The sequence below is a fragment of the Triturus cristatus genome, chromosome 12, assembly GCF_964204655.1.
Source record: "Triturus cristatus chromosome 12, aTriCri1.1, whole genome shotgun sequence".
Taxonomy (NCBI): Eukaryota; Metazoa; Chordata; class Amphibia; order Caudata; family Salamandridae; genus Triturus; species Triturus cristatus.
The window spans coordinates 233972973-233997282 of record NC_140595.1 but is presented as its reverse complement, the minus strand read 5'-3'; the positions used below and the strand labels follow the sequence as shown (position 1 = coordinate 233997282).

Sequence of the window (24310 nt, the reverse complement as noted above, 5' to 3'; positions counted from 1 at the left end):
AAAGATATGATGTATTTTAACACTCAGTCAGAGGTATACAGCGACTTTTTACCCCCTCAGAACCGACCCAAAAGCTTTTGGAGCCTATTCCTGCAATATTTGATTGGCAAGGAGACAGGGGAGCCTGAGGGAGTGGGTGGTGCTGAGGCAGACATCAGGCATTCTGAACCAGGTATTGGGAGATACATACAGGTGTAATTGATTGTGTGATATGGGTCGAATCAGTGTCTTTCTAATATTGTACAAAATAGTATGTCAACTGGAAGTGCTTCGGCATAATGTATATGGCGCTGTTTTTGATTTCCCAGTGTACTATGTAACTGTGTCAACGTGCCCCGCATGGTGTTCATGACTGGACTGTGAGTGTATTGTATTTGTGTTATGTTAACTAAAGTGCAATAAATAAAAAAAATAAAAAATCAGCTGAGTCCTAATTTTCCAGTTCTCATCACAGTTCAATCAGGTATCTGTGACATGCAGGAGTATTTGGTTGCTTTTGTAAGATCCAATATAGATCTTCGGCTGTCACTAGAATGGTCTGTTGGATATAGGCCTATTCCTTCTTCGGAGATCTCTCCCTCCTCTGCCAAGTCTTGTGTGTTTGTGCTGGAGTCCGATGAATCCCCTTCTCCTGCCTGTAGTCTGTCTCACCAAGCTGTAATCTGTGTAATGGTTTCTTTATTCTCTGTGGGTTCCTCCTGTGCCTGTGTGGAATTGGTGTGTCTGATTTTTGGCATCTCGTTTGTTCTGCGCTTCACAAGCTGCGGGATCTCCATGTGATGTATGGCCACCCAGTTTTCTTTTCATTCTTTGCCCGCTGAGAGGTCCATGTAGAAGGGAGACAATTTTACTGTCCAGTATCTTTAACGTGGCCGGGAACACCAATATATGTTTAACATTTTCAGTTTAGAGGACATGTTTGACTTCTAAGAATTTAATTTGCTGTTGCTGCTTAGCAGCTGTATAGGTCGGAAAGCAAAAAACCTTGCTATCTTGCATTTCGTACAAATCATTGTGTCATTCCATCTGTAGGAGGCAGCCTCCAACTCCATAGTTGAGTAGAAGGGCTTTCACTGCCCTTAGGAATGCACCAGGTATCTGTGTCGCCATTGGGACCCTTAGTGCTCTTTCCACTGAGAAGAACCTGGATAGGCACCCAGGATCAACCAGATTATTAAACCATTGCACAAGATAAAGCTCCATACTTGGGTTTTCAACCTTTTCAGGAAGTCTTATTATTAGAGCAGCTCTCTACATACTCCACCCTATATTCTAAGAAGAGTATGCAGCAGTGTGTTCTATCACTTCTTCCTGCAAATCCTGCTCAGTGGGCTGCCCCGCCATTAATATTACTTCATTTTCTGCAACTCTCTCAGTTATCTTTGCCTGGTCGGTTTGCAGAAAGGCGAGGTATATTGCCAGTGTACCCATCTGACTTTTAAGTGCCTCTCTGGAGTCTTTATTGGCCTTCAGTATTGCTTTCAACTTAACTGCACTGCTATGCAACAAGAAGTTTCCATTGTCACATCCGTATCAGATGCTTCCATATCTGTTACTAGGTTAGGGTTTTGAGGGCTTGTATGTGTGGTCGATGGGATTTGGCTTTACCACAATTATTTCGGATTTTCTGTATTACCATGTTATCACATTTTCACTCCTTGAGTATTCTACTTGAAATGTGGCATTTTGTTGGTATTGGAGTGCTTTTTTGTGAGTTATTTTCCTTTTTGCCACCTGGTGTTATCAGATTGTTTTCATAGGCTGGGTACACTCTTAGAGCAGCATTTCATGTTGTACAGACTTTTCCAATGTGTCACCAGTACGAGGTCTCTTCATTTAAGTCCCCCACAGACTGCTCTATGTGTGAGTCTGGCTTTTCCTGAAGGAAGATTGCTCCACTTCTCTTGGGTTGCACTTGGGGTATTTCTGGGCTCCTGAGTGGTGCAGCATGCCCCTCTCAGCAGGGGGCAGGACATGTTCATGTGTGCAGAGAAGGAAGCAGGTAATTTTGCTTTCAGCATCCCCACCTCTGCATCTCCCCTACAAGATGCTTTGTGTTGCAGTCTGGTGAACAGCAGACCGACTCGTCAGTCTCTTGCCAGGTTCACTCCCTCATTAGCCCCTTCCCTGGGTTGCTCTTCTCCACAAAGTGCTGGTGCCCTTTCTGATTGCTTGCTATGGCAGGCAGCTCTGAAGGTATCTGCTCAGCCGTCCAGGTATGCAGCTTTGCGGTTGACCATCCTTGACCTTGGCCACCAGGCCATTCCTGTTTTGGATTATTTTCCTGTCTGACGCTGCAATCGTGTGTTTTCTAGTCTTCTAGGTCTCTGTTTCAGGCGCAATCTCAAAAGTGAGGTTTTGATGGATCTCTCTGCTCCCATGCTGTTTCCAACTATTCACAAGTGGGAGTGTTTTTTGTTTAGAAAAAACAGACTTATTGAGTATTATATTGCCATCACGCCATCCTTACAGTTGTGGCATCTGGTGCCTAGCAGTACTTAAAGAAATACAATCGTCCTTATTGCACCATCAATCGAAAACCCCCCCAACTTTCACAAGCTCAAACTCCCACCCCACTCCTTCCCTCCACGAGTCATGCCCAAGAAAATTGCATAAATCAGGCTAAGAGGTGCAGGTGGTTGTCATCAATAAATCCAGTTGGGATGCAGTCATCTGTCAATGAATTATGTAGGATCTGTACAGGTACACATGGGAGCCTTAGGTTTTGCGTCTATTACGCCTTCTTACTAGGCCACACGTCCTCCTCGCTTTAGAATTCTGTTACTGTGTCACTAAAGAAGCAGCCAAACTAGGTTTTGATTTGTCTGCCAAGAACATGAACTCAAAATATTTTACAGGAGAAAGAGGGGTATTCCCTAATTCAAAACGCTGAGAGAATAATACTATCACATACACTATGAGCACCTCTGTTTTCTTTCTGTTAATCCACTAAGCCAACATCCTGCCAAAGTCTTGCACATAAACCAAGACTCTCTCCGAGCTAGAGGCAAGGTACAAGCTAGAGAATGATATCACTGGTGGACAGCCATGTCCGGAATTCCACCAAGGCCTACAATGTCTTTCAGTCACCCTCCTCAAAGAAGGAGGCTCTATGAATAAAGTGAACAGAAGCATCCCTGCCAGGTACATGATGACTTTTGAATTTGTCTAACACAAAAGCCACTACTGAGAAGCCGTGAGAGGCCTCTTCATATATTCCTGCGAGTGGTCTGCAGACTGTGAAGGTAAAACCGAACCACACTTATACAGATCATAAAAGGTGACAGTTTAAAAATGCCTTCTTGCTCATCAAGGAACATGGCTGACAAGAAAATCACCCTAACCGCCACCAAATACAAATATTCCATCATGTAATACGTTTCAGCAGACAAGGGACTTCTCGGTATAAACAAAGACAGGTTACGACCTATCAATTTATCACACCAGCAAGAATATTTGTCAAAATTTGAATGAATAGTTTATCGTTTTCATTTAAGAGATTATTAAAATGGTAGAAGTCACAAGACCGAAGAAAATCCTCTCTTAAATGCGTATGGCTCCCGGCGTGCAGGGAACGGGCCGTGCTCCGGGCGATGAAGCACCTAGGTATATGCACAATGGGTGACTTTTTTCAGGGCAGGACATTGAGCAGCTGGGACGACTACACTGAGGGCACACAAGGATTCTCGCCACTGGATAAATTCCAAAATCTCAGGGTCCGGCATGCATGGTGGCGAAAACTGGGAGAGGATATGCCGGAACCCGCAGTTTCCGGCGTTTTTTATATTATAAAAGCAAATTTGCCAGCGAAACTCCTCACTGTACTATATTCTATGGCTCAGGAGCCGTGAAAACTGCAGTCACATAAAGCTAGGATGGAGTGGCAAAGAGATCTTGACATGGTAATTGATTACAGGTGCTGGTCATACTGCTGCAAGGCCACGAAGCGGGTATCCCTGAACAGCAGGCATCGCCTGATCCATTTCAAATATCTTAGCAGGGTGTATTACACCCCCCCGCAGGTTGGCACGATATAGGTTGAGGGATACGTCTAGGTGCGACAGATGCCCGGAGATGGATGCCGGTTTTTTTCATGTGGCATGGTCCTGCCCCAAGATTTTGTTATTTTGGGAGAAGGTGTTCTCGACACTGAGTCAGGTTATTGGACAACGCCTAGCCCATTGTTCGTGCTATTGGGATACGACAGGAACATTCAGGCCAACTGCAGGAGACTGGTCACTATGGGACTGCTGTTGGCCAAACGCACCGTCCCAATGCGCTGGGCAAAAGGCCCCACATCACTTAATGACTGGAACATGGATATGCTATGCTGTAACACACAGTCCGACGCATACAACAAACTTCTTCCCCCGCAGTGTCGACCTAAAGGCTTTTGGGGCTTATACCAGCAATACCTAGTTGGGAAGGAAACTGGCGAGTCATAGGGTGGGGTGGGGTAGGTTGCGGCTAATGGGAAATGGCTATTTTCTGTTAAAATTATAACTAAGGCTACAGAAATAATTTTTATTGGGGACCATTGCATATTTTATTCATCTGTGATCCTCACTAATTACATGCCGGACTGTGCAACCCTAGACGATTGAACATTTACTTCCAGTGCTTTGGAGATGCACGTTGCCACAGCATGTCTAGCAAGGATAAGGGATTGTTTCGCCTTGTTGGGTTTTCCTTATATGTTTGTTAATGTGCACTTTCAGTATTGCATATCAGCTCTGTTGGAATAATCGTTGTATGTTGTGCACTAGTTATAAAATGTAATAAATAAAATAAAAAATATAAAAATAAAAACCCTTTCTTACATGGAGATTGAACTGGCTCACCAGACAATACTGAATTAAAAGGTGTAGCCAGCAGGGAACTATTTACATTATAATCAGGAATTTCTCACGAAGGAATGAATCCACTTATTTGCACTGCAGCAATTCCTTAGTTCCTAGTCATTGTAAAATCATGTCTTCATCGAATGTCTAATATAGAACAGTTTTAACATGGCCGTCTGTAAATTAAACTAGTATCTAAAATGAATATGGGGAATAGAGTGAAGGAAGACAGTCAATCTGAACAATCTGAAGGATATTTATGATTTACATGAACTGTAAACACGGTACTCAAGTCAAAACGATGATGGTTAACAGTGTAATATTATTTAAAAGTACCTGAACTAAGACCTGGACTGCATTCTTTGTCATTTGCACTAATGGGTTCCATGAAAGCAGCTACCAATTCAGTACTGCGAGGAGGAAGGCCTACTGGACAAGAAAAGCATTTTAAAGTATTGTTAGTCTTTCATAAGCCCTTACTTTTTGACATAACTGTGCTGTCTGTGAATTAATGCCTCTGACCACACAATGTATTCACAAGGGACCATATGTTGGAAGCCAAATACCGGTCGGTAACAGCCGAAATTCGGTAAATATTCCGTTACCGACCGGTATTGAGGCACTTGAGATGTAGGTGGCTGATTTCAGGATTCGGTATTTACCGAATCGGAATTTTAAGAAATCGGTAAAATACCGATTCGGTAAATACCGAATCCAGAAATGCTATGTAGGGGGCACTCAAGTGAGTGCATAATTGGTGTCTGGATTCGTTATTTACCACCAACTACAAGTTGATGGTAAATGACGAATACCTTTAAAAAAGCATTTTTGTGCAATTTGTGAAGTGCCATGTGGCAGACATACATGCCCTTAGGGCATGTATGTGCGCCACATGTGCACACATGCACGAATCAGGGGTGCAACAGGGTGTCAATGTGACACCCTGCCACCCATGATAATGCCTCCCCTATTACCGATTCGGTATTTACCGAATCGGTAATAGTAACTGGCTTCCCATTCATTCCTATGGGCCTCCAGGCCCATAGGAATCAATGGGAAGGGATGCATTATTACCGATTCGGTAAATACTGATTCATAATTACCGATATTTACCGAATCGGTAATGATTACCAATTAATTACCTACATACTATTTACCGATTCATAAATACCGAATCGGTAAAATTCGCTATTTATGAATCGGTAAATGTTATGCTACCTACATATGGCCCAAGAAGTGGCTAGAAACATCATGTAAGCAGAAAGTGCTAATGTATAAATAGACATTCCTAACTTCTAGGGAGTACCAGTTGACTATAAACTGAAGTGTTTAAATTAGATAAACCCAGAATCAGCCCCAAGACTCTCCAAAATGAAATGAATTTTAGGAGGGAATGTGCTACCAAGTTCTAAACACTAACAATAGATTTTCCTCACTGTACAACAAGGGCTAGGCCATTCAAAAGGGGAGAAACACTGGTATATAAAATTGCATCCAATGGAACAGCACAGTAGGTGTAAGTATTTTGCCTAACACAAGACCTATATTCAAGTACCCCATGAACATTCATTAGAACACGCCTAAGTGGCTTTTACTCAATAGAAATGCATACTTGGAGGTGCAAGCACTGCGCCCCTTCAAATGAGCAACTAGCAAATAAAGGAGAAAAGGCAAATATTTTAATCTACCTGGTGAAGAGCTCATTGGGGAAAGACAGTAGTTCTATTAAGAGTTGCAATGCAGAATTGGCAAGGGATCGTTACCTTGTCAAAACAGAAAGCCAACATCTAAACAGGACCAATTGCTTTGCAAACTACTGGTGGTTCTTCGTCAACTGCAGCCACAGCTCCATTTTAATGGCACCCAGAAACACACATCCTTTGCTAATGCAGCCATGCCTGTGATGTCTACTCTGAGATTTCACTGAAATTTATCCAAGAAATGAAGTCAGTGAGATGGTGGTAAGAGATGTTCTGGTAAAACTTTCAGTCTGGAATTTGCCACAGCGTCCAACTCTGAAACTGGACCCTATTCAAGAAAACTCACCATTTCCCAAAGGCTTTAATTCATTCTCCTTCAGGCTGGACATCTGCACTAGCATTTAAAGAATCTCCTTTTCAATGTCTGCATCATTTGCCCTATAGATTCTCATGTGTTGCTTTGATCATGGGGTTGCCATTGTCTTTGAGCACAGCCTAGATCTCTCTGTTTTTCCCTGTATATGCTTACAGCCATTACTTTGAGCTTCAAGCCCTTGAGCTGGTTGGCTGTTCTTGCTGGGCGGTGCACTACCAGTTGCCGTTCGGGAGAGGGACTGTGTGTCCGATTGTAGTGCTTGTGAAGGGTACCTGTATAGCTCTATCTCATATGCTAGCAATTTGAAAAATAATGAGTGCTGGGGCTCAAAGTGCTGCTCAAAAGCCCATATCTGGTGCCATTAAATTGCATTGCACAAAATACTAAAGCTACGTAGTCCTGAATCCACCTCAGGTCTCTGAAATCCACTGTCAGCCCAGTTATCTCACACTTGCAGGTTCCTGCTTTCTCCTGTGGTGACAGTTTTTCTGCCTCTGTATTCTTCCTTCTTTTCTGTGTGTTTTTACCTCTCCTGCTCCCAGGAATTGTCTAATGAAGAAAAATAAGCGCTGGACTCCAAAGATGTGTGCCAATGGCCCCCCGCTGGCAACCACAGGCTGAAATTAAGAACTGGTGAATCTTCTTTTCTTTCTACAGTTTTGCACTCTCATATTGGTGGTCTCTAAAGGACCTCCTTTATAATCTGATGAAAATTGACTTTGACTTAATAGCTCAAATTGGTGCCTCTCCTTTTTTCAAGATAAATCTCTTCTTCTTTTCATCCTCTGCTTGCCTCCTCTCTTTGAGCACAAACTACTCTAAATCACATGCATGTTTGTCTTAACCCATATTATTACATTTCTCCAAATTGCACACACATCTTTCAAAGACCACAACCTCTCCTTTAAAAGTCATACTCCTACAACTTAATAGCTAATCTACTCCGCTCATTTACTGAAACAGCCAACCATCTGCATTAATGCACCTACTTTTTCCCACTATATTGCACATAACTCCTATTAATTGAATCTACCACATACAAACACTAGTAAATGCAGTGTATGGTTTCCTCAACAGCACAAGATCAATTCCAGTAACTAACATTAACCACTGAAGGAAAAAAATAAACCTTTGCTTTGGGAGAAGTGTGCTCCTCGCCATAAAAAGGCCTCTTCATGGGTAGCAAGTGTTAGAGGTATACATGCAGTTACAATAATACAAAAAATAATCCTCCAGGCCTACACTAATTGTAATACTATAACACTCAGCTGCCTTGCAGTTAATTGCAGCCCATACAAGCTGCAAAACTCCCTTATACTTCTCAACACTCTCGCACTCACCTAAGAGAAACTGCTACGGGTCAGGTTCATCACACAGTACTGTATCAGTTCACAGCATTTAAACTGTCCACCACTAACTGAACCTGCATGGATGAATTGAAGAGATATGCCACATGCTGCTGGCTAATGGAGAAATGTAATCCACCACTGCAGGTTCCAACAATCTACGTGCTCTGACCTCTTCTTGACATCTCACTATAACAAACTGATAAGGCATGACATTTAAGTCCATCCCAGCAGACCACTCCTCAATTTCTCTCTGCAACCTACTCTTGGACCACCCAGTACAGCCAAGTGGACAGTGATCATAAGAAATGCCATATAGGAACCTGCAGAGCTTCTCAAAGCTGTCAGTATACGTAAAACCATAATCTTAACACCTGTCTCTCCCACTTTTTCATCCATCACACTGCTAAGCGCTACACCCCAAAATACATTAACTGCCCCTCGGTAGTCAATACAATACCAATAGCTTTACTGTTGCTAGAGTTTTGAATAACAGAGGCAAACCGGGCTCACATAGAAGCAACCTTGCCAGTCACACACACATTCTCCTCACCACACCAGCAGAGACAGAGTAAGCAAGTTACAATTTCAATTCTGATATTTACTATGTAATTACCTGTGGAACTACAGATGCTTCCTCTTCTCACAGAGTACTGTCGGTTTATGGAATAAGTATCTCCTGCTGCTTTAGTTCTTGTTGATGTCTTTGACTTTTTGGTGACATTTCCTACATTAAAAGAAGCACTATAGTAGTAAGTCTGCACTGTCATGAAATGTGGTGATATTCTAATTCCACATGAAGGCCTGCATTCACAAACTACAACCAATAATATTGGCATTTAGTGCAGAATGGACAAGCAAGACTCAAGATAGGAAAAGGGTAAACTATTCAGTAAAGATGACAAGGGCAGAGGAAAGCAAGCTGGCATTCACAAAGTTGAAAATCAAGAGAATATCTGGTTTTGAAATTCACTGCTACCTGAAAAAGCTACATAATCTTCCACTATAATGGCTTTGCCATTCACTAGTGAATGGAGTAGGGGGTTATTCACAAACTATGCAGGTACATTTGGCCACAGCTTATTGCATATACTTATCAATGTTGCATAGTTCAGTGACGTCCTCTGGTATTACCTTTCCTTAATAGTAGATGTACAATTGATTTTACGTCAGTCACATACAGCTATCAGCGCTCTCATACAGTTACCTCCTAACTCTCTCACTGTTCCCTAGCATTGTGTTTACTACGCTCACCGTTGGTAAGATGGATCTGAAGAGGTACTACTTACTCTCTACCCCTGTTCCCAAAACTTTAATTAGAGTTGTGTACCCTTATTGGAAAGGCAAAGTAATGGAACATCTGAGGAGTATGTGTAATATAACCTGCAGAGGGGAATCTCATAGACTCACATGCATTAGTAACTTACGTGTACGGGCATCAGTACTGCAATCTCCTCCTTTTTCATAAGAGTTCTCCATCAAATTTGCTTCTAGGTCTTGCTCCATCTCCAAAGCATCTGATTTAAAAGATGAAAATGCTGTTTGAACAAAACAAATAACTGTAAAACGAAAAACATTAACGACTGTTCAATCTCACTATTAACATTAACAAACACTCCAACGAAATCTGGGGCCTCCTCAAAACTGTCTTCCCTGACATCGCTTTCCTCACGCGAACCTGGACAAACCCAAGCTCGGGCCCGGACATCGCCACCGCCATCCCCGATGGTTACAAGATCACCCGCCAGGACTGTGCCAACCAACCAGGAGGAGGCATCGCCATCGTCCACAAGAACTCCCTCCGTCCCACCCGTTCAAATGACCCAACAACAACCATGGAACACCTCCACTTCCAGGTCCAGGTCCACACCAACCCCAACACCACCCTCTGCGGCACTCTTATCTGCAGACATCCTGGCCCTCACCCGCCCTTCAATGACACCATAATCGACTTCATCGCATCCCAGGCACTCACATCTACTGATTACATCCTACTCAGGAACCTCAACTTCCACCTGAACAACCTTAATGGCCAGAACACCGCATCCCTTCTGGAGAACCTCGCCAACATCAGAATCAAGCAGCTAGTCACCTATCCGACCTACACAGTCGGACAACCGCTCGACCCTGTTTTCTTCGCTAGCGAAAACATCCCCTACAGCCACATCTCCGAACTCCTCTGAACCAACCACTAATGCGTTCATTACACCTTCATCAAACCCACTGTACACCACCCCACTCCTGACCCCATAACTGAAACAAGATCACCGAAGAACATCTCACTGCATCCCTCAGCACAACCACACTGCCGACACCCACAGACGCCAACTGCAGCACTCAACCTCCACCAATGAATCTTCCACTGTTCCGACGCGCTGGGGCCCCTCAAGACAGCACCTGGCAAGCAACACTCTAAGAAAGCCAGTTGGTTCACTGCTGCCCTCCACGAGTCCAGATGCACCAGTAGCGACTCAAGAACAGATGGAGGAACAACAAAACCCCAGAAGGCCACACAGCCTTCAAAGCCGCTGTCACCGCACACCACCACCTCCTCAAAACTACAAAGAAAATGGCCCTGCAAGACAGGATCAAAACCAAAGCACACCACAGCAAAGAACTCTTCGCCATCGTCAAGGAGTTTGCCAAACCCAACAGCGAGACCACAGAAGTTCCACCCTTCAAAGACCTCTGCAACAAACTCAGCACTTACTTCCATCACAAGATCACGCAGATCTACTACAGCTTAGACACCTAAGCTCCGCCCATCACTCCCGCCACCACCACACGCAACAACGATGCACCCCAACAGATTATACTCAATTGGACCCCGCCCAACACAGAAGACAATCTCAAGACCACGAAGAACATTCACTGAGGAGCACCCTCAGACCACTGCCCCCACCACATCTTCCACAGAGCCGCCACCTCCATCGCCCCGAATTACGCTGCACCATCAACTGCTCCATCGAAACACGACAAGATCAACCTCCTGTTGAAAAAACCGTCCGCCGACCCAACAGACCTCAAGAATTTCAGAATCATCTCCCTGCTCCCCTTCCCAGCCAAGGTCATTGAGAAGGCCATCAACGACCAATTCTCCGAGTTCATCGAGGCCAACCACATCCTAGACTCCTCTCAATCCAGCTTCCAAAGCAAATACAGCACTCAGACCGCCCTACCCGCTGCCACTGATGACATCCACTCCGTCCTCGACTGGGGAGAAATAGCAGCCCTCATCCTCCTAGACCTCTCGGCCGGCTTCAACACCGTCTCCCACCACACCCTAAGCACGAGACTCTACGACGCCGGCATCTGCGACGAGCCCCTGGACTGGACATGCTCCTTCCTCACCAGTAGAACACAGTGAGTTAGACTACCACTGTTTCTCTCAGAACCCAAAGAGATCGGCTGTAGAATCCCCCAGGGCTCCTCCCTGACCCCCACCCTTTTCAACGTCTACATGGCCCCACTCGCAGCCATAGCCAGGAACCATGGACTCAACATCTTCTCCTACACTGACAACACCCAGCTGATCCTCTCCCTAACCAAAGAACCCACAATTGCCAGAAACAACTTCCACGACGAGAAGGCCGTCGCTACCTGGATGAGAGACAGCTGCCTCAAGCTCAACTCCGACAAAATTGAAGTCCTCATCCTGGGGCCCAACACTGCAGCTTGGGAAGACTCTTGGTTGCCCGCCGTGTTAGGAGCCCCCCATACCCATGTACCAGTATGAAACCTTTGCATCATACTGAACTACCCGCTCACAATGATCCGCAATATCAATGCAGTCTCTTATCATGCTTCCACACTCTTCGCCTGCTTCAAAAGACCTTCAGATGGATCACCACTGAGGCCAGAAGAGGCCAGAAGAAGGTCACCCACGCACTCACCAGGAGCATACTGAACTACAGCAATGCCTTCTACGAAGGCGCCACCCAGAAACTCATCAGGAAACTACAGAACGTTCAGAACGCTGCAGCCAGACTGGACCTCAACATCCCCCACCATAGCCAAACCTCCGAACACCTGTGAGAACTCCACTGGCTCCCAGTCAAAAAAAGAGTCACGAGGAGGAGCCTAGCGCGCAACCAAGATGGCCGCGTAGGCTTGTGGCTCCCGAGGGCCTCCGCAACCTCCCACGTCTATCCTGTCATAATCCTGATTTTTCGATGGGCTTTTGTTTATGATCTTGCGCTAAGGTGCCACTCGTTTTCCAAATCGAAATTGGACTCCGGGAACGGTTTTTTTGGCGATCTGAAGTTTGCGGCCTTCTCCGGCCTTGGTGCCGAACTCGGGTTGGTGAGGTGTCCGGCTGCGAATTGAACAACAGCGGCATGCCAGGCTGGGCCTGCCCCGGACCCCGTGCTTTCACTTTCGGTTTCGAGTTGAGCTACCGAGACTGATGCGTGGGACATTGGGAGAGCTGCGCAGGGTACGGAGTGCAAGGCCTAGTCTTGAACTGTAAACGGGCCTCTTTCGGTTAGCGGCCCGGATCTCCTGGCCTTCCTCCGGGTGCTGGAGGGTGCTGACCTTGCTGATCGCTGACGATGACGACGAGAGTGGACGGCGACAAACTGAAACCCAAATCTGCCCGGAGGGGAGCCTATTCCCAGGCCAACAATATGGACCGCTATGCACAGCCAAAGGGATCCCCTAGTGGATCGCGTAAATCGCCTGAGCCGCCCAAGGAGGCCTCGGGCGCATCATCCGAATTGACCCTGTTGGATGTCATGGGGGCCATTGAGGAGATGAAGGTGACTGTGAACCAGCAATTGGATACTCTGGCTAACAAATTGGACTCGGTGCTGATTGATGTCACCTTGGTCAGAGCGGACCTGTCGAAAACCAATGACCGGGTCGACTCATTGACCCAAGCAGCGTCGAGCCTAACCGTAGATGTGGCCGCCTTGCAGACGACGGTGCGGAGGTTGCAGCTCGCCAGTGACCTGACCGAGCGTCGCCTTGAGGACTCCGAAGGCAGGGCCAGACGGAACAACGTCCGCATTATCGGCGTGCCCGAACGGTCGGAGGAGTCTGCTGTGGATCTTTTTGTGGAGGATCTAGTGGTGACTCATCTAGCACCCAAAGGGCTGAGCAAGTTCTTCGCTGTGGAACGGGCCCACAGGATTCCGGGGGGTGCGCCCAAGGTGGGTGCCCCCCCGCGGCCTATCATTGCCCGCCTTTTTAATTTTCGGGATAGAGACGCTATCCTGCAGGCGTCGAGGGTGGCTGGGCCATTACGATTTGAGAACTCTAATGTTAGCTTTTACCCAGACTTTACACAAGCGGTTCAAAAGCAACGGATGGGATTCTCGGCCATCAAACGGCGCTTGAGAGACATGGAGTTCAAGTATGCGATGCTGTTCCCGGCTAGGCTGCGGGTCGAGTTGGATGGTCGCTCCCACTTCTTCGACCGGCCGGAGGCGGTGGGAGAGTGGCTGGATGCCCTGCCCAAGAGTCGGGATCGGGAGGGTCGGATGGCGGAGAGGGCTTGACGGAGTAGGAATGGACCTGTGATCCTGGTGATGGACTGTATTGGTAACGTTTTGCACCTGTGGCTGCACTGGACTCCAGTTTGTAACGCTTTGCCCCGTGGTATTTGGAGGTTGCGGGGGGCTTGCTGGGGCCCTTTCCTTCTTCTGGGGTTTTTTCTTGTCCTTTCTCATATAGGGGCGACAGGCACACTGCATGTTGGGGGGGCTGTTCGGGCTCACGCAGGGGTGCAGGGAGGGGGGGAGTTCTGTTGGGGTTGATGGGGGGGGGTTGGGGTTTGTCTGTTTGTTTCACAAGGCGGGGTAATATTTTTTGCTGTGCTATTATGATTGTGCTCCCCGGGAGGGGGATATTTTGTGCTGGGGGGGATGGGGGGTAGGGGACTGAGACTTCTTTCCTGGAATGTGAATGGGCTGGGGGACAGGATAAAGCGGGGGGTAGTCCTGCAGTTCCTGAAACGTATTTCGCCTGACATTGTGTTCTTGCAGGAAACGCACCTCATAGGGAACTCTTTTCATGCCATGAACAGACGAGGATATCGCCTCCTGGCCCATTCTGGTTTCACCTCTGGCTTGAGGGGAGTGGGCATCTTGGTCAGGACCTCTCTCCCGCTGGTGGTGGATGAGGTGCTCCACGACGACAGAGGGCGCTACACTGCGCTGGTGGGGAGGTGGGAGGGTAGATTGATTTCGCTGGTCACGGTCTATGTGCCGCCGGGCCTGCAGACGGCCACCTACGCTGATTTGGGGCGCCTGCTGCTTAGGCTCCCGGGGGGGGGGGGTGTTGGTACTGGGGGGGGACTTTAATGCGGTGGTTTCCGGTGTTGAGGATCGATACCCCCCTAGGGACCTCCCTCGGGCCCAGAACTGGCTGGGGGGCTTTCTGGATACCCTAGGACTGATAGATTGCTGGCGGTTGAAACACCCTGGACAAGCGCAATATACCTTCCACTCCGGGGCCCACGGTAGTCTTTCGAGGCTTGACTATATGCTAGTGCCTGCGGCCCAGGCGGGGATGATCGGAGAGGTGCGACACTTGGCGCGCGGTATATCTGATCACTCCCCCCTTTTGCTGCACCTAGATATCGCCCTGGGGGCGGAGGGGAGGGTGGCTCCGATCAACCCCTGGTACCTCCGGAACCCCACGATTCGCGTAGACCTGGTTAAGTCTTTGGACCACTATTTTAATGATAATGTGGGGTCGGTGTCTTCCGCCGTCTCCCTCTGGGAGGCCTTTAAGACGGTGCTCCGGGGCCAGGCCCTATCTCTCATTTCCCACACCAAAAATGCGAGGCGCAGGAGGTTGTTCGGCTAGAAAATGAGATCACCGAGTTGGAGAGTGATTTGGAGCAAGGGGTTACGGATGACAGATTGCATGTGCTGGAGCTTAAGCAGGCCGACTATAAGGCGCTGGTTACTGAGTCTGCTAGGAGTATGAGCAGGGAGCAACAGGGGCGATTGTACGATATGGGTGATAAGGCAGGGAAGTTGATTGCCTGGTTGGATAAGAAGGAGAGAGCGAGTCGAGTGGTGCCGGAGATTGAGAGGGTGGATGGTGTGACGGACCCCGGTGACATTGTTGATTGCTTTGCGGAGTATTTTCACGGGGTCTACTCTCCGGTCTCAGAGCGATCGGAGGAAGACTCTCGACTGCTGCTTCGAGACATTACTCTGCCTTCCCTATCTGATGAGGATAAAGTATTGATGGATACGGCCCTATCGCCAGATGAGATTGCTTTGGCCATTCGCTCCATTGCCTCGGGTAAGACCATGGGTCCTAATGGACTTCCCATCGAATTGTATAAGCTACGCCCAGATGCGATTGCCCCGTATCTCCGGGACATGTTCCTTGAGGCTCAGGCGGCGGGCTCCCTCCCTTCTGACCAACGTCTTGCTACTATTGTTGTTATCCATAAGGAAGGGAAGCCGCGGGATCGGTGTACTTCTTACAGGCCTATCTCTTTGTTAAACGCGGAGCCCAAAATCCTCGCCAAGGTACTGGCTAATCGTCTGATCCGGGTTGTGGGCGACCTGATTCATCAGGATCAATCCGGTTTTATACCCCATCGCAATACCGCTTTGAACCTGCGGCGACTGCATGGCGTCCTTGCTCGCGCCCCATTCATTCGTGAGCCGTCCATCTTGGCGTCCTTGGACGCTACCATGGCGTTCGACACCTTGGAATGGCCATACATCTGGGCGGCGTTGGCGAAGTTTGGGTTTGGCCCGGGGTTTATCGGTTGGGTGAAATTGCTTTATGACAACCCACTGGCACAGGTAGTGGTCAACGGACGGGTGTCGGCTCCCTTTGCTTTGGGTAGGGGCACCCGACAGGGATGTCCACTGTCGCCTCTTCTCTTTGCGCTTTGCTTGGAGCCCCTTGCGGAATGGTTGCGGTGGCACCCCTCGATACGTGGCCTTAGATGGACGCCGGAATACGAGGATCGTGTTTCCCTATATGCGGACGATATCCTCTTGTATCTTGCATCTCCGCGTAAATCGCTCATTGTATTGGTGGATGTGTTGAGCTCCTTTGGTCGCAACTCCGGATTGGTAATTAACTGGGCTAAGTCTTGTGTATACGTTCTCTCCGGGGAGGCCCCCCCCCCCTTCCGCGGGGGTGCCCTATCCAGATTGCGGAGTCGGGGTTCACGTATTTGGGTATCTTTATAACCCTGGATCCGGTGGCCCGGTATGAGCGGAATCTTCTCCCGCCCCTTCAGCGCCTAAGGGCGGATGTGGCGGGCTGGCGGCGGCTGCCGCTCTCGCCGCTCGGCCGGGCAGCATTGTTCAAAATGATGTCGCTACCACGCTTTTTGTACGCCCTGCAGAACACTATGGACGTAGTGCCGGCCCGTTATTTTCGGGAGGTGGAGTGTCTCCAGCGTCGATTGTTTTGGGATGGGCGGCCGCGGATTGCTCTTGCCAAATTGACCCTACCGTGGTATGACGGGGGGGTCGCCCTCCCTGACATTAAGCGATATTACTGGGCCTCCCAGTTGGCTGCCGTCAATCACGGGATGTATGGCCCTGCTTTGAACCCGGCTTTTGAGATGGACAAATTGCTACTGCCAGGCGGAGACTATGATCGAGCACTATACTCGGGGTCCCTTGATGCGCGGTTGACGGGCCCGACGCGGGTCGCGGTGCAGGTGTGGCATGCAGCAAATGCGGCGATGGGGTGGAGGGATCGCTTGACTCGGGCTACGCCATTGTACGCGTCCCAGCGTTTGGGTTGTCTGTATACTACGAAAGGCTTCGAGAAGTGGGATACGATTGGTATCAGCACGGTAGGGGATCTCTGGACGAAAGGGAAATTTAAGACGTTCGACATGCTGAAAACGGAATTCCAGTTGAATGATAGGGAATACTATCGGTATGTTCAAGTTCATCATGCCCTGTGTTCCGTGTTTTCAGACGTGGCGGCTATTCCGGAGCATTCCCCGTTGGAAGACAGAGTATTGGACGGCTATGTGCCGGATAGCACCATTTCGTTGATTAATAAAAAGCTTATCAATGATCGAATGGGTTTGCTGGCCTCATTGCGGGAGGCATGGATTGCAGACGGTATAGAACTGGACGACGAGGATTGGGTGTCAGCGGTGGCCTCCCCGAAAGAGGTGGCTATCCCGGCCCGATTGCGGTTCGTCCAGCTTAAGATACTGCATAGAGTGTACGTCACGGGGCCTGGCCTAATGCGTATGGGGTATTCGGTGGATGGTTTGTGTAAGCGAGGCTGTGGGCTACTGGGGACTTTTCTCCATATCTTGTGGGAGTGTCCGGAGGTGACTCGGTTCTGGTGCAGAGTGCATGCGGTGTTAAAAGAAGTCACGCATGTTGCCTTGTTGCCGGAGGCACGTAGATGCTTGCTGAATGTCTGGGAGCCCACTGATTACAATGTGACGCAGACGCAATGGGTGACTCTAGGCTATATGATAGCGAAGCGTGACATTGCACAATTGTGGGGCTCCCAGAGGCCGCCAACGGTCTCCGAGTGGAAGGAACACATGGACTGTTGTATGTTTAGAGAGAAAACGGTGTACGTGGCGAGAGGCAAGCCTGGGAAGTGGATTAAGGTGTGGGGTCCCTGGAACTCCTATCGTGGAGGTATTTGCGCCCCGCCCCAGACGCGTGAGATGGATGCCGCTCTGTCTCCCTAGCCCCCTGCATTCCTGTATGCTCCTGCGACATGCGACTTTGTCGCTTCTGCCTTGCCCCCCTCCCCCCCCCCTCTGTCTACCCGGGTTGGTTTACTCCCCCGATACGAGGAGCACATGTTTCTGCCATTTACCTCCTCTGCCTTGTGAGTTTGATGTTTTCTGTTTTTCAAAAATATGAAACCTTTCCTGCTTGTTTTGGGACTGCGGCTGTGGCCGACTGCGATGATTAGCACTTTAGTAACTCTTTTGCTGCTTCATTGATGTGCATGTTAAGTCGTGCCTAGGTTTACATTGCGTTTAGCGGCCGGCCTGTTGGTTGTAGGCCCATACTTGTATCTTTTCGAAATTGTAATAAAGGTTTTAAAAAAAAAAAAAAAAAAAAGAGTCACGTTCAAGTTCCTCACACAAACCTACAAAGCCCTCACTGTAGCTGGACCAGCATACCTAAACTGGTTGTATGTTGGAACAACGAGTTCCTCAACAATGACTCCCTAAACCACGCGGTCTGTACTATGACCGTGCCTCAACAATGATTTTTTTACAACGCATTCTTTTACCATGAATTTTTGTTATAAAGGAATGGATGGTAAACCACACCCTAAAATCTTTTCCGAACTCCTCCCACTCCCTAAAATCTACCCCGTACTTCCCCCACCTCCCACCCCCTAAAAACTTACACGAACTCCCCCCACCTCCTAATAACTAACACTAACCCCTCCAACCCCCTAAAAACTAACACTAACCCCCTTCCACCCCCTAAAATTTAACTCGAACCCATCCCACCCATCCGTAACACTAGACAGTCTTAGCTTGAACCACCCAGATGCGTGGTTCAGGGTAAGTCGTTGTTTGTGCAAGTCGCTGTTTGGCTTGCGTGACTCCGGAACTCGTTGTTCCGGAGTTGGTGTTAAGGATGTTCCCCACCTGGGGGGCGTGGCATGACAACATGGCCGGTTAGACATGTTTTCACGCTGCTCCTACCCCAACGGACGAAATCCTAGGACTATCCTGGCGTGATGGTGACCCTTACTAGCCTGAAGTGAAATCGGAACCCCCCCTGAGTTTGTAGATCCCGGCGGGGGCGAAAAATAGCGGCCTGTAACGACATGACGGGCGGCTGGAGACTTGCTGCAATCCTTTCTCCCAGCGCGCAGCGGCCGCCATGTTGTGATCTCGGCGGCGGACGCCCCTGAACCTGCTAGCGGGCGCCGGAGATGCCCGTGACCCCAGGTGAGGCCCATTAACTGTGAGTTGTCGGAGGGGCGGCCCCGAGAGGAAGGTGCCGGTGCCGGAGGGACGGCCGCTGCACCGAGAGCGGGCTGCCGTAGCCAGGCGTGGGGCGAGACGGGAGCGGTGAGGCCTGCTTGTCTTTGCCCGCAAGGTGCTGATAATTCTGCAATACTGGTGCGGAGGCCCCGGACGACAGAGGGGGGACTGCCACGACCTGCCTCGGGCCTCCTGGTGAGCTGGGAGGAGGTCCGTGATCCTGAGGGTGCCCTGCTGCATGGTGCGCGGTGACTGCAGCCTATGTGACAGCATACAGGAGTAGGGGACAGAAGCGCCTGAAGCAAACCGAAAGGTGCCACGGGGCCTGCAAGACGAGTCTGGGCATAGAGCTGCTGGCCTATGACGGAGGCCCCAGCACAGAAGGTGAGGTGAACCCCTCCCCCCCCCCCCCAGGTAAGGCCTGAAACGTTCGCTCCTCTGGCCCACGTTGAGGACTTGAGCTGAGGTGGTGAGAAGACACCCACCCCCATAGCGCAAGAGATCTCTTAGTGCCTGAAGGACGAGGCGTACAGACAGGACTTGGGTTATCCGCCCCGGCCGGTCTAGGACAGAAGCTCCTCGAAGACATAATACGCAGGCTCCCCCAGTGCCGGAGGGGCTGGGGAGCACAAATAAAGGCCCGACGCACTTGCCTCATGAATTGGTGGACCCTGGAGTGGCGGTCCGCGTAGAGAGGCCCGGTGGGGGCATATAACAATCCTGGCTAGAGCAGGAGGGCGCGATCGGGGACATAGCGTCAACACTGAAGACCAGGACTCTGGTTTGACGGCGGGGCGTGTACCTGAGGGGGGATCCCGTGGAAATCCACACAAAGTAACTGACCTAACGGGACCCCAGGAAACGGCATACCGAAGTCGCGCCGGATATGGGGAAGGACAGGCCCCTTAGAGGCGCCTAAACAAATAAAATAATGCAATATACGGTTCCGGGCCCGGCGGTGGCGGATCGTCATAGAACAGTCCCAGACCACAAAACTCTGCAGGATGCAGCTGCCCGAGACAAGGCCGACATACTGGAAGCAATTTGTGACTCCAGAACGGCGCTGGAATCCAAAATGGACGGAATGACCATGAACATTAACCACCTGCGCCTAGATCTCAGAAAGGTGGCGGATAGGGTTACCACAACCGAAGGTGACCTGAATGCTTTGCAGATGGAGGTCCATCAGCTAAGGGAAATGGTGACGGCCCTTCGGGACCACACAGCTCGGCTGGAAGATGGGGCAGACGATGCAGAAGGCCGGTCGCGGAGAAATAACCTCCGTTTTTTGGGATTCCCGGAAAAAGTGGAAGGGGCGGCGGAGGACCTATTCCTTGAAGACTGGATCTGCACAATATTTCCAAACCTCCGCTTCTCCAAAATGTTCGCTGTAGAGAGCCCATAGGTCGCTTGGGCCGCAGCCGCAACCTGGAGCCCCACCCAGAGCCATGATTGCTCGATTGTTCAACTTTTGAGACAGAGACGCGATCCTGCAACATATCCGCACTACTCGACCGCCCAGATTTGAAAACCAGGATATCCATATCTTCCCGGACTACACGAAAAAGGTGCAGGACATGCGTAATGGCTTCCTGCGTGTCAAACGTCGGATGCGAAATCTCAACATTAAATATAGCTTAATGTTTCTGGCTCGGCTTCGAGTTCAGTATAACGGCATGGTGCATTTCTTTGATAACCCAGCGGAGGCAACGGACTGGATGGACTTGCTGGGCTTGGCCGGCCAAGACCAAAACCACGGCTGGCAGGAACAAAGGAGGCAAAGTGGGCGACAGCGGAACCGACAACGACGCGAGGTGGAACAACGGTCGAGAACCCAGGAGCGGACGGATGGAGGACGTATTGTGGTGGGACCAGATGGCACACACCACGCGGAACGGGAGGCGATTCCCACGCAGAACCAATTCTCTCCACTATGCCTGGTACAAGAAACACAATCGGACCTGGGGGGCGCCACCGGCCAGGTGGGGGAGAACTCGGACGCTGGCTGACTGGCGGACTGTGAGCTGTGATCGAAGGGGTCTGGGTCACGGACACTGTGAGTACATGCTCTGCACGAAGGGACACTGGACTTAATTGAGGTACTTGAGTGGGGGGGCCAAGGGCTCGGGGACTCGATGGGGGGGGGGGAGCGGGAGAAAAGTTGAGGGGGTCACACTATCCCGCTAATGTACCTGTTTGGAAGGGCCGGCTGTAGTGTGCTGAGGTGACCCGGCTGGACCATTGGTCGGGCGGGGCCGAGCGGTGTCAGGCAGCCGGTTACATTTTGGTGGTTGGGAAAGGGGTTTCTTCTCTTGTGAAAGTAGGTGCTTTGATAATAGTTACTTCAAGTAGGGTGGGGTGAATTAGGGGCTGGGTGGTGTTTTGGGGAGGGGTTCTGAGTCCTCAGACCAGGAGTGGGTTATGAGAATGAAGTGCTACTGCCTGTGGGTGGGGGGGGGGGCCGGGGGTCTACATTTTGGTTCTGTTGGGGATGTTGCCGGGTCTGGGCATTGTTATACGGGTAGAGGTCTGAGACGATCATACCATGGGAAGTTATGCTACAAAGCGGTAGGGGGTCCCCTACAATATTATGGGGCGCGACGCCACGCACATTACCCGACTCATGCCAAGTGACACACAGGGATATAAACTACTGATGTGGAATGTTCGGGGGCTCAATAACAGGGTCAAGCGGATCCGGGTGGCCACCTATCTGAGGGATAAGTATAGCGCTGCTTCAGGAGACGCACTTATGGGGAGACTGTCTTAAATATGTTCAACGTAGATGGAGGGGCCAGTTTTTCGCTACCTCCTACTCGGGGTTTGCCAGGGGCGCGCTTATATGGGTGGCACCAGGGGTTCCCTTTAAGGCCTTGCATACCAAACAGGACCCTGAGGGGAGGTTTGTGATAGTGGAAGGGACGCTGGATAGGTACAGAGTAAGTGTAGTGAATATATATGTCCCGAATAGTGATGATGGGGGTTTTTTAAGTCGAGTCTTCGGGCAGTTGGATCTGGATCCAGACACGGAATTGATTATGGCGGGAGATTTTAATTGTGCTCTTGATGGGGAATTAGACAGACACACTCCAAACTTAGATGCCAAACCCAAAACCAGAGAAGCGATGGGCCAGATGCTTCATAACTATGGCTTATTGGATATATGGCGACACCGCAATCCAGATAGTCGGGTGTACTCATGTCACACAACTGCTGCCAACACCTATAGTAGACTAGATTACTTCTTTGTCAAGAGAACGGCAGCGCACCGGATAGCGGAAAGGCACTATCTGGCCCGCTACTTGTCTGACCACTCCCCACTACTAACGTATTCGCTAGGCCGACCGGGGTCCAAGATACCGCTGTGGAGGCTCAACACAAGCTTTCGGGGACCCGACCTATAAGGACGCTATATCGACCAGGTTGAAAATCTATTTTGAGACGAACTTGGGCTCAGCTGGTACCAGGGCGATCGAATGGGATGCAATGAAGGTGGTGGTACGGGTGGTATGCATGTCTACTGAGGTGGGGGTTAAGAAAGTGCTTGAACAAGACCTACGCCGGCATGAGGAGCACTTGGCAGTTCTGGAGAAGGAGCTTCCCACGAATAAGGAGAGATCGGCTCAATGGGACCATATGCGACGGAAGATTGGGGACCTTTGGGACTCACTGGGCAAATACAATAAAAACGTGAGCAGGCGTCGTTGGTATACAGAGGGGGATAAGGCGGGTCGGTTGCTGGCGCGCCTGATTCGGGTGGAGACGCAACCCCTCCCGATTTTGGCATTAAAAAATGACCGTGGCCGGGTAATCAATACGCAACACGAAATTAACAATACATTCTGGACCCACTTATGTAGAATATACTCTCAGCCCGACGGTCCTGTGGCCCCCGAGTTGGTGGAGACTTTTCTGGCGGGGGTGGAACTGCCATGTGTGGACCCGGAGAGTCAGGAGGCTCTAGGAGCTCCCTTTAGGGGGGAGGAGATACGGGCGGCGATCGCCCATCTGAAAACTGCTAAGTCCCCTGGGATGGATGGTATGGCGGCAGAACTGTATAAGGAATACGGGGGGATACTGATCCCTAAATTATTGGAAATCACGGAAGAGGCCGGTGAGTGCGGACAGCTCCCAAATTCCATGAGGGAGATTTTGGTAGTAATGATCCCCAAACCAGGGAAGGATCCCCTGCTCCCCAGTCCCTATAGGCCAATTTCAATGTTGAATGTAGACCTTAAAATTATAAGCCAGGTATTGGCCAATAGGCTCCTTCCATATCTGCGGCGACTGGTTCACGAGGACCAGTCCGGTTTCATGCCGGGCAGGAACACGCTACGGAACATTCGTCGCCTTGCCCATGTTATGCAAACATTGGAGGGACGGGCCCATCAGAGCACCTTAGTGTTCCTAGATATCAAACAAGCGTTCGACTCGATCAGATGGGGCTATCTCTGGCAGGTACTTCTAAAAATGGGCCTGGGCGAGGGTTTTGTCAGCTGGGTAAAATTGCTTTATACCCATCCGGTGGCGAGGGTTTGCACGGGATGGTATGTGTCAGACATCATACCCATAGCAAGGGGGACGCGGCAAGGGTGCCCGCTCTCCCCCTTGCTGTTCACCCTGGCTATGGAGCCATTGGCCTGCCACCTCCGCGGGGTACTTGAGGGACAGGGCATACAGATTGGAGGTTCGGAGCACATTGTGTCCCTGTATGCCGATGATGCGCTCATCTACCTGACTCGCCCGACCCAGTCCTTAACAATCATGATCGCTGCACTAGCGCGGTTTGCTGCCGCCTCTGGGCTTTCCGTCAACAAGCTGAAGCCGCAACTCTATACGATTGGATCGGAGAGTGATTGGGAGGTGGCCCAGCGTCCGGTGATGTAACTCCCTTGGGCGACAGACACGCTCCGATATTTGGGGATATGGATCGGCAGGACTGAGGCCGTATTTTCTCAACACAATATGGGAAGGATTATCAGTGGGCTGCAGGGTAGTATTGCCTTTTGGAACACGCTTAACCTCTCCTTAATGGGGAAGATCGCCTTGATAAAGATGGTGGTCCTGCCTCGCTGCCTCTATAGGATGCAGGGGTCCTTTTTTGAACTCCCGCACAGAGTATTCAA

General features: G+C 49.8%; 1 protein-coding gene across 11 annotated transcripts in view; it reads right to left on the bottom strand.

Moving 5' to 3' along the window:
• LOC146775776 (butyrophilin subfamily 2 member A1-like) overlaps nucleotides 1-24310 on the bottom strand; it is a 506274-nt gene that overhangs the window by 212804 nt on the left and 269160 nt on the right. For 5 of the 11 annotated variants that reach the window (XM_085637622.1, XM_085637617.1, XM_085637621.1 and 2 more), the window contains exons 5-7: nucleotides 9691-9780; nucleotides 8880-8990; nucleotides 5178-5270 (exon numbers count right to left, since the gene is read on the bottom strand). In XM_085637622.1, coding sequence (XP_085493748.1) covers nucleotides 5178-5270; nucleotides 8880-8990; nucleotides 9691-9780 — 294 coding nt within the window. The remainder of the gene's footprint in view (nucleotides 1-5177; nucleotides 5271-8879; nucleotides 8991-9690; nucleotides 9781-24310) is intronic. The other 6 variants (XM_085637618.1, XM_085637613.1, XM_085637616.1 and 3 more) reach the window with 2 other exon arrangements.